At 41.2% G+C, this 16,004-nt stretch overlaps 1 protein-coding gene across 1 annotated transcript; it reads left to right on the top strand.

Annotated features, from left to right (window-relative positions):
* Positions 1-8,259: 8,259 nt before the first annotated feature.
* TDP2 (tyrosyl-DNA phosphodiesterase 2) lies at positions 8,260-14,423 on the top strand. Its single transcript, XM_042048846.1, has 7 exons — positions 8,260-8,474; positions 8,548-8,636; positions 10,549-10,716; positions 11,741-11,832; positions 12,295-12,413; positions 12,801-12,971; positions 13,780-14,423. Exons 1-7 carry the CDS (start codon positions 8,283-8,285, stop codon positions 14,059-14,061), a joined length of 1,113 nt encoding a protein of 370 aa, XP_041904780.1. The 5' UTR covers positions 8,260-8,282; the 3' UTR covers positions 14,062-14,423.
* The last annotated feature ends 1,581 nt before the right edge of the window (positions 14,424-16,004 follow it).

A 16,004-nucleotide genomic window follows, 5' to 3' on the forward strand; every position in this document is an offset into this window, starting at 1 on the left:
TTCAACACATAAGTTAGACTGAAATCAGTAAAGAACACTCCCAAGTATTAAGTCAGCTTGCTCTCAAAGCTAGGCAAGCTCAATGGCGGCAATTCCTTCTAAGATCATTTCTGTGCCTGAGTTAAGTTGTGAAATAAATTACGAGGTCAACATAATGCTGCTGGTGAGGGACAACAGACAAGGTTGTCTTAAAATAATCAGTTTAATTAACTGCTTCTGAAATAACTGGCCTGCATATTAATGATGTCCCTCTTATTAATTAGGCAGTACTAAAGTACTGTGCTGAATAGTCTGTTGTAAGGGAGAAGAGAATTCACTTGTTACTTCAGGAAGGTTTATTTCCGTTTCCCTCTCAAGCCTGAAACAGTCCTTGCCAGGCTTGAATGGGAACAGGAGGATACTGTTGTTTCCATGTTGAGGTTTGCCACTCTCAATTGGCCTGGACGCTTTTCAGCTGTAATTATGCAGATATGATGAATGCTAAGTGATAGAATGGGACCACTTAACTCTGATAGGTTCTTGAGGCAGCCAGCGCTAATTGAGGGAAGTCATGTTAAGTTGCAGTGGGACAGTTTCACAAGGACAGAGTGGCCCCAGCATGTAGAGCTGAGAGTGTTCTCAGTATTTTGGCACATATTGAATTTGGCACCTCCTTCGTTCTCACCCTCTGCCTTTTATTTCAGGTAACAAGTCGAAATCACTCTTGTGTTCCAGTGAGGGGGTGGGTTTATAGCAGTTGGAGGGAAGCAGTTTTAATGTCCACTTCTATTTCCTTGCACTCTATTACCTGAGTAACACACATAAGGAAACTGGTAACCTTAAGAATGAGAAAAAAGATGACTGGAGATGCCAGAACATGTTAATAGGAATATAACCAGATCAGCAATTTCCAAAGTCAGTAAGTGTGTCCAGTTGCTCTGATGGATCCTCCCTGCTCATCCAAGTAATTGCAGAGGAACTGGAGGTGCTTAAGACTCATAACAGCGCTCCAGGCTGAGGGAGCTGTAAAGTGAAAATTTCATACAGTGAAGCATCTAGTTCTGTTGAGCAAAGATTTAAACCAAAAAAGGTTACTGCTGTAGTAAGCACCTTTGCAAAATTGTTTCAGCAAAGCATTGTGTTTCTTTAAGTGGAATTCAGGGATGATTTCTGTGCATGAGTGAGTGCAAGTACTCAGGGAAAACCAATTATGAATGCACTGCTGAAGAGAGGCTGCTACTATTAAAAGTTCAACTAGCCACAAGCATGTAAGCCATGTATGCTTCTGAGACGGCCCCAGAGAAAAAGCTTTTTTGAGACTGTATATACCATGAAAAACTGTCCTAAACTTGCAGCAAAAATACATGTTGGTAGCCTGAGCCCACTGTAGGTATTTTTTAGATAACTTCCACTGAAGGGTTAGTTATCCGCTCATATTACTTGTTTAAAAGTCCTTTTGGAAAGATTGATGACACATTAGTAAACTTGTACAACTCTGTATTCAAAATCAGTCTCTACAAACAGGTCACCTAATTCATTTAAAATTACTTCTTTAGGTTTCGGAATGCACAGAAGAAAACTCTAACTGCACATTTCATCACAAAAGTCAAATGACTGAAGACAGTGAGTCAACTTCCACAACAAAAAGGACTTAGACATGGCATTTACTAGTGACTAGTGTAGATTAGCTTTTTGTGAGAGGAGAAAAACATGCATTTCATAAAAAGCATTGCTGTTTTTATTGCAGCTTGACAGCATTACCATGAATCATTTGTCAACAGCTTGAAAAAAGCAGTTAAGCCTGTCCACAACAGTGCAAGAGGATACTAGTTATCAGCTGATGAACAGCAGCTTAACTCTACCACATTCAACCCAGCTCAGATGATCTAGAACCTTAGCCTGAATGAAAGCTCACCAAAATTATTTTTTTACATCTTTAACATGCAGCTAATGATTTTTAAACAAGTATAACCACAACCTCAGGTAGGTAGAGGTGAAATGCCCACAAGATATAACTGCATTTTCACATGCAGGGATCAGAGGGAGATGATGACATCTCAGGTGAATTTGCGTACAAAGGTTTCACCACACCCTCTCTCAACCAGTCTATGCTGGCAAGCTTTTACTCAGTACAAAGAGGCTACAAAACTATGAAATAATCTTTAAAAAGGTAGTTTCAGAAAGCTTTATTGAATACTTCCTGATTTGTTACAGCATCAATATATTACATTTTGCATTAACCTGCTTTACACTTTCAAACCAGTTTAGCACGATGTTACAGGAACTCTGTACTATCATCTTAGGGAACAAATACAGTTTGTAAGCACATTTAGTAGAGTTTGAGTGTGACTGTAACAGGCCTGAAGACAGGATTGCTTTGTCACATGACACCACAGGTAAAGAAAGCAGATCTCTTAAAACAGTGTCGTGCTGGTAAACCATATGGCTAGTCCAAAGGCTCTTCCCTTCTGCTATCCTGACCAAAAAAAGCCAGGTGCCTCCCTATGCTGTCACACTTGTTCATCCCAAACCCAGGCTTGTAGCAATTCCGGTGGTAATTAAGAAATTTGTTCGTTTATTACAGAAGTGAGACAAATTCACTTGATAGAGACTATCACAACTTTGTGCAGATGATATTGCATAAGTGAGGAAATAATTCTATTTGGGATTCTGAAGTCCAACATTATTATTTAAAATACTTTTTCATATTAATTTCCTATGAACTTTGTATGTCTGCCTTGTGCAATTAACTTTCCTGTTGCCTTATTTGTTAAATCCACGGTGGCAAATGCAAGAGTTCTTCCTTGCTTCAAAATCTGAGCTGTAATCAGTATCTCTTCTCCAATCTTAGCAGCAGAAGTGTATCTTCAAGGAAGAAAAAAAGGAACAGGTAAGAGACTGTACAGAGGATAAATCCAAGAATATTCCTGCATTTTATATTATCATGAAGGAATTAGCAGAAGTGGGTAATAAAGACACATCTCTGTCTGCCTGCTGACTTGTAAACCCCTACTTAATGGATTTGAGCTCCTCTATCTACTGGCAGTGGTAAGTAAGTGTAAGAGTTCTCTGAGAAAATGGAGGCTAGAAAGAAACCCTTTGGCTTGGTTCTGAGGAAAAGTCCGTTTTGGAACAGAAACAATGAGGTATCCAAGACTTCAGTTAAAAGTTCAGCTCCAAGTCCTGTTCCAACCACTGCTGGCTCCCTACAGCCTTTCTAAACTAGTCTGGCTGCTTCAGCTCTGCAAAATGTCATTGTTACAAAAGCTCCAGAAGGTCATTTCTGTATGGAATCATAAGCATAGGTTAACTGTTTCCCATACTCTGGTTAGAGGAAAGTCATGGAAATCTGGGCAGCCCTCAAATGCTGTTTCCATTCATTAGACAACTCTTTGTTTTTATTTACATGAGCAGGAGGGTGTGCTTTTAAAACACACTCTTCAGGGAATAGGAAGAAATTTCCCCACAAAGAATTCCCCTGGAAAGAATTAGGAGGAACATGATCCAACCATGATCTGAGGTAAGGGAACAATATTCAAATGTTAGAACTGCAGAGGGAAATGAAAAATTGCTGGATGTTCATCTTGCTGAGATAAATTTCATCAACCAGTCCATTTTTATACACGATGCCATGTCACAAGAATGTCAGTCACGCCTAACGCTGATGTAGCACCAGCTCCATTGGTTGACAAGGGCAGGATTTCAGCCTTGTCTCATTTCCAGAAGCTGCTGCTGATCCTCTTGTGGTTACCAAAAAAAATACTTCTGTTTCTCTCTGTTCTTTCCATTACTGAAATAGCTTCCTCATGACAACTTTTTAAAAAGCTCCTTCCCAAAAAGGAAAAAAGTTCTTATAACAATATTTGATATCCAATCTCACTTGTTCAATGAAAGCAGTAATCCAAGTTAAAAAAAGCTGTTGATATTGCTTCATGTAACATTGCATAAAGGTAATTTTGGATCACCTCCAAAGACAGCACTTTCTTCAGATTTCAGCCCTTCTGTAATTGGGTGGACATAACTGATAGTGTCAATAATTCAGATGTTGGCCTCTTGTTATACTACTGCAGGGAAAACCCATAATCATAGGAGAATTTTAGGTTTTAATTTCCAGTAAGATCCTAGTCATCACAGTGGTAGTATGAAGCTTAAATAGGTGCTTAATCCCATCTGCCCAGTGGAGAAATCAGAAGGTGCTGGGAGAGAAAGGAGGGAACCTGGTAAAGATACAGATCATTCCTCACACACTTACAAAGCTTTTTTTAAAAAAGATTTTTAATGCTCTGTGTTAGTTATTCCAAGTAGGATTTCTTCAGTTCCCATTGGTCCTAATCTCTTCATTAAAAGTAATGAAGCAAAGCTGACAAGCTGCAATAGCATGATCCAAGAAAGTTTCAGAACAACCGGTTTTTTTAAGACACTTTGAATTTTCATTACAGGAAGAACTATTCTCAGTTTAAAACTACCTTAAAATAACCTAGAGCAAAGGAATCTTCTTCCACTGAGAAATTCCGATTCAATCTGTAATTCACCCTCTATATGAGCACACAACAGAGGTAAACTCTTTCCTCCTTTAATATTTTTCTCTGGTTTATGGACTAATACTAAAAAAGGGTTTATATAAAGCTGCTTACCCTAGACCTTGGGTTTTGAGGAGACATTAACATATCTGCACAAGTGAAAACTGAAACCAAACCGATTTCTTAAGACTAAAATTGACCACATATCAACATCCCTTTATATTCTATGAAGGAATGGGCACTGTCTCTTAAACACATGTAACAAGTAAAAGCTTAAGAAGGTCCAACTCAAATGGCAGTCGCCAAAAATACACACACAACCCCCTTAATTAAAAAATAAACAGGACTTCTGAAACCAAAGAAAACACACATTTTCAATGAGTGCCACAGCACAGAAATGATGTACAATGGAGTCAATAGGGGAAGAAAAGTCAGCATATTTTAGTAAACATGGTGGATGATACCTACGTGATGTTCATGTCCACACTGACCCCAGGCACTGCTCTTTCTGTGTACAGCAATGCTGCTGTTGACACCACATCCACCAGTGTGGCTGTCAAACCTCCATGTAATGTGCCACCTCTGTTTGTATGTTCCTCTTCTACTTTCATTTCACAAACAACTTTTCCAGGAGTTGCAGATTGAAGTTTCATCTGTATAACCAAAAAAAAGGAATAAAAAGCTTACTGACAAGCAGTACCAACACCTAATATTGCCCTCAATCAAATTGAAAGTAAATTTTGTCTGACTCTGGACTCATGAGACAAATTAAAAGACAGAAAATATAGTTAATTCACCTGTCCCATTAGATATTTCCATACATTTTGAGCAGAAGACTGCTGCCTTAGAAAAATGTGTACTTCTAATGCAGACAAATATTTAAACTGACAGCTTAACAAAACTTCAATACTTGCTATGCTGTCAGGAATTCCTTAGCAGGAAACTGTCTTCAGTTTTCCTTTAGCTTTAATCTGTGAGTGAAAAGCCAGATTAGAGGGAACACAAAACTGCTCTGAGTATCTGTGTGTACCATAGTTGTGAAGGCATATTTGTTAGCTCACAAAATGAAAAGGAGACCACCAGTAGTTCATTAATCATTATATTAGAGCAACCTCAGTAAAAATCAGTTATTTTGAAATGAGCATTAGAAATACTAATCAGATTGGCCTCCCTGATGGGAAACTCCTATCTGTGAGTAGAAGTATCCAAGGCTGTATCACAGTGTTACAGCATCATTATCTGCATATACAGTTTTATTCAAGCCCATAATTGGGAAATACAGAATTACAGTTCACCTACAGTACCATGCTTCCCCCTGTAACCAGCAAAAGAAGCTGGAATTTTGAGACCAAGAAGTTACTGCAATTCAGTATTTTAAAATCTGTATTTAAATTTCTTCAGTTAGTAGCACTATATTCAAAATCTGAAAGGAGATGCAAAACTGGGGTAAGTTCCACATCTATATATACCTGTGTAACTAAGACTTTGAAGTGCCTTTAGGCTATTAAAAGTGAAATGTGGACATATTTTATATTTATTCCTACTAATTTTCAGGTTTTTTACAAGGGCTTTTTTAAACTTGAATGTTTCCATTCTGTTACGAGCTGATTTAAATCTTTTTTGATCTTAAAAGTTATTAAGATTGAAATGTTTCTAGTTTCACTGTTCCTTATTTATAATGCAATGTAAGAGCTCTGTTTCACCCTTTCTGATAAGCCAAAGTTTATCCAAATTTTGCAGACAAATGCTACTAAATCAGTGATGATGTAGTACAGTCTTCTAATGGAAAAAGCTGGGATTAAACTGAGAGGAAATTACTGAGGCAACATCCTAAAACAGAAACGGCACCTATATCAATGAAAACCCAAAGTCCTAAATCAGGCATGCTGCACTGCACTGGAAGCCTAGGCTTCTGACAGAATTTTTAAGGAGGACTTTACTGATGCTCAACGCTGGGAGCAGATGGCTTCCACTCCCATCAGGGACTGGTGCTCCAACCCACCAGCAAGGCGAGGAAAGCATCTGGTCCCATTTGTCATTGCTCTGATCTGGCACTACATGCCTGCTCTCCTCGATGAAAATAGTTCAGTACTTGAACGCTTCCAGGACCTACTCAGCTAGAGCTGCAGGTCTGTGCTTCTCCCAGCCCTGCTGTGCTTGTCCTCCCACGCGTCTGCCTCGGGGAACAGCACACTGCTTCAGCTTCCAGGCTTTAAACACACAGTCACTAAACCCTGTGCAGATACCACATTGGAGTTAAACCAGAAACTAAGTCTGAGGCTGGAGATGAAAGGTTTCAGACTAAAATGTGTCATCTCCAGAATATGAAAAACCTTGAGTCATTTAGTTATGGTAAGAGAGATTTCAGGTATCTCCCAGAAAAGCTGCAGTTACTTTTAATTCAAACTCAACTGTACTTTTATTGTTATTATCATCAGGTTCCTAGCATCCTAATTCTAGAAGGTTGCAGGAAAAATCTAAAAGTATTCCAGAGCAAGATAGGAAGCCTGTCTCCCAAGGCTCACTTCCAGCCAGTTACCTTTACGAGCTGAAATGCTAATACTTGCTCACCGCTTATCAGGATTTAAAAGGAGTGTAAAGTTATGACGGTGAAGTGGCGACTAAGAACTAAATGGACTCTATAAATAAACCATCTTCTTAAAGCTTTATACATTTTTAAAAAACTTTATATTCGCCAACACGTCTTGGAAAAACACGACTGTAAGAATTACTTTGTGAACAGTTGATTTCTATTAAACGTATCAGATCACAGAGCTGTCAACAAAAGCACTGCTTCCATTATAACATTTGCTCCTCCACAAAGCAAAGTATATGAATCTTTACATGGCTGGTTTTCTTAGATATATTTACTCCATGACTCCATGTCACAGTTACACAAACAAATAAAAATTAAAGGGAAAATTTAATGAGAACACTGAAACTGCTTCACAGACCTTTACTACACAGCAGCTATGCTACCACATACTACACAATTTACCATGTAAATGAACAGTAACTTCAACTTTTCTTTGAGCATAATGTCATCAGCATGACACTGCAGCAGTACCAGTCAACTACATTGCTTTACACCAGAAGGTATAGTGAAGGTATAGTGTAAGGCCTTGTGTAGAAATTCAGAGAGCACTGGGGTGTGCATTGTGCTTTCAGTCTGACTTCAGGCTGAGCTGTGAGATGTCATAACGAGCTACCTTTTTAATTTTAAACAGGGAGAAGTTTATTTCACATTTTCACGGTCCTGGAAGTTAGCTGCTTCGCATGTACTGCGAAGGAAAGAATGCCACTTGCTGAATGACTCCTGAAGGTTATGCAGTACAGTCACCTTCAGCGAGCTGCTGGAAGGCAGCTGGGTATCTAACGAGTTACTGAATAACAACTGAGTTATCATTCTTATTATAGCAACTCTGTTTTCTACCCCGTGTTAGCACCACGGCCACACACCCCCGTTCCGAGGCCTGCCATGCCTGCAGCCCGCAGCCCCGCAGCCCCGCCGAGGCTCGGCCCTCTGCAGCCCCGGCGGACTAACCCCCTGATCCCGGTTCAGCCTGTTACTCTGCAAGGGGACAGAAGGTCGTATAAACGAGCTGCCCTCCAAGTGCCCGTACCTTGCGGAGCACCCGGTCGAAGCCCTGCGACTCCAGCATGTATTTCATAGCCTCCTTCAGGCTCTCCACCGTGAACCCCATGCTGCCGCCCCGCTGACCGCCCGCGCCCCGGAACGGCAACCCCGGCGGGCGGTGCCTCCCCGCGCCTTCCGCCGCAGCCATGGAGGAGGGAGCTGAGGCGGCGCCGAGCCCGCCGCCGGCGGGGCAGAAGCGGGAGGAGGAGGAGGAGGAGGAGGAGGCGCTACACGTCGCCAAGCGGAGGAAGGTGCTGTGCTCCGAGTTCGCCGCCATCACCAGCAGCGACGCGGCCGTGGCGCACCGCTTCTTGGCCGGCAGCGACTGGCACATGGAGGTACGGCCGGGGCCGGCGGGGCCGCGGGGTGCCCGGCGGCGGCCCTTCCCTGCCACCCGCCCCTGTGTTTCAGAGAGCGCTGAACGCCTATTTCGACCCGCCGCGGGGGACGGAGGCGGCGGCGGGCGGGGCGGCCCCGGGCAGCGCGGACACCGGCGGCTGGTAGGTGATAGGGACAGGGGGATGTGGCAGGAGGAGGCGGGACGGGGGTCGGGCAGCGGAGCCTCCCCGGGTGCAGGCAGGTTCCCCGAGGCGTAACCTGGGGTGCAGCGCTGCCCTCCCGCCTGGCATCGCACCTCAGCTGACGTGTACCGAGACAGGTGATTCCTGTTCCTTTTCTGCACCCGTTCTTGTCCTTTCCCGGCGTTTCTCTCCCTTTGAGAGGCTGTCAGGCTTTTGGGCTGCATTTTCCCTCTGTGGATCCTCTGGATTGGTGGATTGCGAGGCCCTAGGTGAAGGCACAGGCACATTTTCTTCTCATTGCCTCGTCTTGTGCAGCAATACATATACAGAGATTTTACCGTACACACATTTGTATATGTGTAATTTATGCGTATTTGTATTATACTAGATGTATGCATATTTATATTTCTATAAATAAACCTGGTAGGTACATGCACACCTTGTTAAATGTACCTGTGAAAATTAAGATGTAAGATCCGTGTCTTACATACCCAATCTCATAGCACACCTGGACTGAATGTACACGGTGTACTGAATGTATTGATCTGCATGTGGAATTGAACTTTTCCAGACCTCTGCCTGCCACGGTTTAACCCCAGATACCAACTAAGTAGCATGCACCCGCTCACTTGGACACCCTCACACACCACCACTCTCTCAGTGGGGTGGGAAAGAGATTTGAAGAAAAAAGATAAAATCCATGGGTTGAGGTAAAAACAGTTTTATAAATAAAATAGTAATAATAATAATAATAATAGAAAACAATTTCTAATGACAAGGGAGATAACAAAAAGAGAGAGAGAAATGGAAGCCCAGAAAGGTAAGTGATGAACAGTACAGTTGTTCACCACCGACCGAGTGATGCCCAGCCCATCTCTAAGCAGCAGTTGGCTCCTCCTGGCCAATCCCCTCCAATTTCATTCACTGAAGGTGATGATCTATGGTATGGAATATCCCTTTTTCCAGTTCAGAGCCGCTCTCCTGACCATGTTTCTTCCCAGCTTCTTATGTACCTGGTAGAGCGTGGGAAGCTGAAAAGTCCTTGTCTTGGGGTAAGTTAGCAGCAAAAACATCAGTGTATTATCAACATTATTCTGACCAGGTTTGCTTGGCAAGGTTTTGATAGTGAGGCGCTACAGGGTAGCTCCTTTGAGAAGCTGCCAGAAGCTTCCTCTGTGTCTGACAAAGCCATTGTCAGCTGACTTCAGGACAGACCCACTGTGGAACGAGGCTGCGCCCATCAGCGATGGTGGTAGTGCCTCTGAGATAATGTACTTAAGGTTAAAAAGTTGCTGTGCAACAGCAACTGCAGCAGAAGAGAGAACTGAAAACAGCCCTGCAGACACCAAGGGTCGGTGAAGAAGGAAGGGCGGGAGGTGCTCCAGGTGCAGTACTCCCTGGGCTCTGGAGGACCCTACACTGCAGCAGGTGGATACATGAAGAAGGCTGTGATCCTGTGGAAAGCCCACACTGGAGCAAGCTCCTGGCAGAACCTGTGAGCCTGTGGACAGAGGAGCCCATGTTGGAATAGGTTTGCTGGCAGGACTTGTCACCCTGTGGGGAATCCACTCTGAAGCAGCCTGTTCCTGAAGGACATAGGGAAAGAGTGGGACTATGGGGAAAGGGTTGAACTACTCAAGTGCTTTGGATTACATTGGTCACCATCTGATTAACTGAAACCAGAATGGTAAATGTTATCTTGTGTCTATAAGGAGGAGGAAGAACCACTTCCTTCACCTGTGTAGCACAGCTCTATGACTGCAGCCTATATGTTTTAGTTACTGCGCTTTTCAATGATGTTGAGATCAATACATGCTTTAGAAGATACGGGAGGTAAGCACAGGTAGGTTAGTATTATGCGTGGTGACAAACAAGTACACTCTCTCTTTAGCATTGACCTCACAGCAGATGCAGCTACAAGTAATGCTGGTGTTGGTAGTGCAGACTCGCAGCAAAAAGAGGACGACAGCAGCTTCTCACTGATCACCTGGAACATTGATGGGCTGGATCTAGGAAATCTGAAAGATCGAGCTAGAGGGATCTGTACGTACCTGGCATTGTAAGTGTAGCCTCCTCTTTGTATTGTCATATACCTGGATTCAACAGGGGGAAAAAAATGCTTCTTGATTTAAGTATTTACAAATCTTCATGCCCCAATTATCTTCATGTTAGATGCAACTGTACAATCACCTTATAAATCCTGAATAGCTGAGAGTTGTTAAACTGACTGTAAGAGGGTGAACCTATGTAGTGTCCCAGAGGTTAAATATTTTGAGATGGCTTTTAAAAGTCTAATAATGAGCAATATTGTTTAAGTTGCAATTGTACATTACAAACATACGTGTATCCCATACATGAAAAGGGAAAAACTGCAAGAAACTTGCAGTAGTGTGAATAACTTCATGCTAGAGCAAACTGAAACAGCAACAAAGATTTTTTAGTGCATTGTTTTCTCTTGTGGTTACTGTTAGTTGCCTTATCAAAAAAAATGTGCAATATAAAAGCAATAGAATCTGTGCTTACCCTTTATTTTTATAGTAATGGGAGCCTGCCTGGAATATACTGATGAGGAATTTAACAGTGACATAAACTGATGTATCTTAATACAGTAACTTCCCTGTGTAGATTAAGTTGCTTAAACAAGTAATAATTTCCTGTCAAAACAGCAGAAACCCCTTAAATAAAATCAAATTTCACTTGGTTTTGTTAACCTGGAGTGGTTGGAATCTTCAGGAGAAGATGTCCCAAAGCTATTTTGCAGCTGCTTAAGTTGAATTCCTTATGTATGTAGTATATGAAACCTGCAAGGTCATGGTATAAGGAAGTCATGCATTTTATTACCATGTCAGTTTCATGTTCCTAATAATAATTGTTTCCTCCCTTTTAGTAATGGTGATGTCTACGTGCTGCTAAATACAATTCAGATAGTTTTTTCTTTTTTAAAGAACAGATTCTTACAAAACCTAGGAAAATGAGGGCAAGGTGCACCTGAAGTCCCTGACTTTGTTCCATTGTGGCCTCAGAGTGTTGCGGTACTACTTCTCAGTCATTAATTGAAATTTTTCTTGCCTTGCTGATTTCAGATACAGTCCGGATGTTGTGTTTTTACAGGAGGTCATCCCACCACATCTCTCTCTTCTCCAGATGAAAGCAGGCAATTACACTATTATTCCGGGTAAGAGAAAAAACCCACAGTTGCTAAAGACAAAAACCAGAAAATAAAGTTTGGGTTTATTCTGTCTCCCTTGCCAAAACCTCCAACCATTTTAAAGACCATAAGGAGTAAAGTGAAGACGGAAGCACTCAGTGTTTCTGTGTTTTGGCATCAGCATATAGCTTGATGCAAATTATGCATGTGAAAAGCTTGCTTTTCTAGCATTTTCCTTGTAATTTTTTCTGCATTTTGAAAGACTGGTAGCAAGGGTAGCCAAAAAGTACTATAGATAAGTAGTTTTTTAAGTATTTGCATTTAAAACATCTGAAGAAAATCAGACCATTATTACACAACTTTTCACTAATGACTTAAAAATCAATGTATTCTCACAGATCGTGGTAAAAAGGTCTCTTTCAGAACCTTAACCGTCTAATGGCACAGCAGAAGATATCCTCAAACCTTTCTTTCCTTGGTCCTCTTTAGGTAACATAGATGGGTATTTCACTGTCATAATGTTAAAGAAATCAAGAGTGAAGCTGCTGAAGCATGAGGTAATACCTTTTCCCACAACTGCCATGAAGAGGAACCTTTTGGTTGTGCATGTGAGTGAGTCAAGATGTACTAAACAGCTGTACTTCTGCCTTCCAAAAAAAAAATATCCCAAGAAAGGCTGAACTGGCTTTTTCTCTATGACAGTCTCAAACAGCAGAAAAACTTCTTCTCCAAGCATACAAACCCAGTTGCATTTGATACTGACAAATCTTTTATGCAAGTTACTTACCATACTTTATTTTCAAGTCTCATAACCTCTGAAAACAAAACTAAAAGCCTGTATCCTTCTGTAAGCCCCTTTTCTTCAATGTAAAACGTGTATGTGTAATATTAGCCAGAGCTCTGTCATTCAGTAATTTGCTTTGTGATTAGATTTTTGTCGTTGAGCTTCTTATCGTGATGCAGGTAGTAACACTGCCTCTTTGTTTTGCACATAGGTGAGCGTATCTGGTGTTGAACTTTGCCTTATGACCTCTCATCTGGAGAGCACCAAAAATCACTCTAAGGAGCGTATAAAGCAGCTGCAAATAGTGTTAAATGAAATGCAGAAGGAGTCTGAGTCCACCACTGTTATATTTGGAGGGGATACAAACCTCAGAGACAGTGAGGTAAATAAAAATAAGCAACTTTGCTATCTAGAGAAGGTATTCTGACAAAACCTTCTCAGGCTTTTCTGCTGTCCGTATGAGAAATTACCTGCTTAGGCAGAACAGAGGTATTCAACACTTATTCTTAAAATTTGGGACTGTAGAAGTAAGTAGACGTAAGCATTATTATGGCTGAGGTGATTTATATGGAGAGCCCTTCCCAGTAACAAAATGCTGTATTAACAATAGTTATATCTGAGCAGGTGCAGGCAGATTTGATGGAAGTTTTGACCTCAAAAACATCTTCTGATTTTGAGAACCTGATCTTTACTTGTTCAACTCTCCAATTCCTTGAGCTTCTAGAATCAATGAAGGAAGAGGGTGCTCTGGAGAAATAGATCTTAATCCCCCGTAATCAAGACATTCAAAATTAGAAGTAGTTTTTGGCTTCTGATACTAAAAGTGAAATTTGTGCATTATTACTAGAAGGTCAGAGTTTCAGCTCTCCCTATCATAAAATTTCATTGCAGTGAACTGGAACAACACTGGTTTAGGAAACATAGTGTGTTGACCCCTATACCTCAACATTTCAGAGCTGAAAATTTATTTTGGAACATTTTTTGGATTTAGAAAGTGCTACAGGAATTGGTTATGCTTAGAGTATCTGGAGAAATACCATAGTTTAGAAACATCTCTAACATCTTTGATTTTTAACAACTTATATTGTGCAGAAAAAAAAGCAATGCTGTGGCGATTCAGTTGTACTTTTTTAAGGTACAATTTGCGAATTCAGTATCTTGTGGAATTTTTTTCCTCCTTCTGCCTTCAGGTTACTAAACTTGGTAACTTACCTGACAACATTAAGGATGTGTGGGAGTTTTTGGATAAACCTCAGCACTGCCGCTACACTTGGGACACGCAGTCCAACACCAACCTGAATGCAGCCTACAAGTGCAAGATGAGGTTTGACCGTGTTTACTTCCGGCCTGCAGTGGAAGGGGGGCATTTTATTCCACGAAGCATGGACTTAATAGGTTTGGAAAAACTAGACTGTGGCAGGTTTCCTAGTGATCACTGGGGTATTCTGTGTAATTTTGATGTTATATTATAAAAAAGAAAAAAAAGGCTTGCAGTATTAGTTTTTAAGTGATTTATTCTTGTTTTTACAAAATTTTATGCTCTCAGTTTAAGGTAGGGCATATTTAAGTTCTCAACTCTAATATGTTCTTTGCTCTTGGCGTCTGCAGCAATGGCTTCATTTCAAGCCAGGTTTCCCTTTTCTCATTGTATGCATCCTTTCTTAAATCACGTTTTAAAATATTTATTTTTAACAATATCTGCGAAACCAAACATTGTAGTTTTAAAATGGCAGGAAAAACCTGTAAATAAACATACTCAGTGATTTCAAAGACACTTATTTTGGCATGTATTATGATCTCATAATAAAGGCTGCTTTTTTGTATTTTAAGACTACTTTTATTGTGCCTTCATTGTTTATTTTATAACCGTTGCCATTATCCTTTACAACCTTGTCTTTTGTAAGTGGTTTTGCATTAGCTTCTGAAGTTTGTGTTGAATGTACACACCCGTTCAGGCACGACAGAGAAGGAGCTGAGGAAGGAATGACTAGAGTCTTACAAAATAAGAGTTTCTTAAGTAGAAATCGAACTACTATTAAACAGATTTAAGAGCAGTATGCCTTCTATTTGGCAAGAAAAGGGTATAGGCAGAAGTTGTTCACTTGGGATGGTGTATACCTTACTTTGTGTTTATTAGCCTGGATATGAGGTGCAGATTAAGACGTGTTTCAGTGAGCTCCTAGAAGCTCTTATAAACTGCTGGGCAAAGCCTGAACAGCTCAAGGCCTTGCTGACTTCGCAGATCAACCAGACCTTCTTACTCTAAGAACTGTGTAATAATCAATCTCATAGAAGCTGTTGTTCTATAGATGTGCAATGCACTAAGCTGATTTAAAAGGGAAAGCCTCCTAACTTTCTGATGTGAAGTTCAGTGCACAGGCATGGAGAAAAAGGAGAGATAACCCGGGAGTGATGTGAAGTGAACAGAATTTGACAGCCTGAATTCTTTTACTTCTTTTTATTGTTGTCATTTGTCTTTGGTCTTGAGCCCAAGGCTTACAAATAACTTCGTAAGTTATTTGCTGCGCTGTGGTGGCTTGGTTCCACCTAGTAGCCAGTCTGCCACCCAGCCACTGTCTCTGTCCCCTTCCCCAGTGAGGTGGGAGGAGAAAATCAGACAAAAAAAAGAAAGCTTATGGGTTGAGATAAAGACACTTCCCAATTACCCTCCTGGGCAAAACAGACTTGGTTGGCAGAACTTAATTTGTTTCTGAAACACAGAAAGTTTGACTGGAACATGAAAAAGAACTTCTTTACTGTGCAGGTGGTTGAGCACTGGATCAGGCTGCCCAGGGAGGGGATGGAGTTTCCCTCACTGGGGATATTCAACAGCCTTCTGGACATAATCCTTACTAATGTGCTCCAGTGGGCTGACTCTGCTTGAGCCAGCAGGTTGGGCTAGATGACTGCCAGTGTTCACTTCCAGCCTTACCCATTATCACATTCTGTGACATTAATTTAGGGCCAGTAAAAGTGTTTGACCATCCTTTCAGTAAAAATACCCATCCTGGTGTCCAGTCTAAACCTCTCCTGAACAAGCTAACCTTAAACTCCGCTTCCCCTCATTGCAGGAACAGGGAGGCTTGAGGTAGGTGTGGTTTTCTGTTCATTCAGCAGGAGGCCAGGTGACCTTCCTAAACAAGCAAATAAACCTCAGGATGTTAATTCATCTCCACAGAAATCAGCTGCAGAAGTCTCCTGTTCTGCTTTCACTTCTTTAAACAGCAAATTCCTTTTATTAAAGGTGAAAGAGAACAGCCTGTTTTGGGAAGGATGTCCAATCCTTGATTGCTTTCAACATACCCCATTATTTTATAATAACTCAGCTTCAAAACCAAGGAAGGAGAAGTCACTGATACATTTTTAAACTCATGTTGAGCCCATAATCTCTTGTTTCTATTCCCAAATAAGTAAT

This window comes from Corvus kubaryi, unplaced genomic scaffold (genome assembly GCF_017639235.1).
Source record: "Corvus kubaryi isolate FWS band 111438036 unplaced genomic scaffold, C.kubaryi_AGA036_p1.0 68, whole genome shotgun sequence".
In the NCBI taxonomy this organism is placed as follows: Eukaryota; Metazoa; Chordata; class Aves; order Passeriformes; family Corvidae; genus Corvus; species Corvus kubaryi.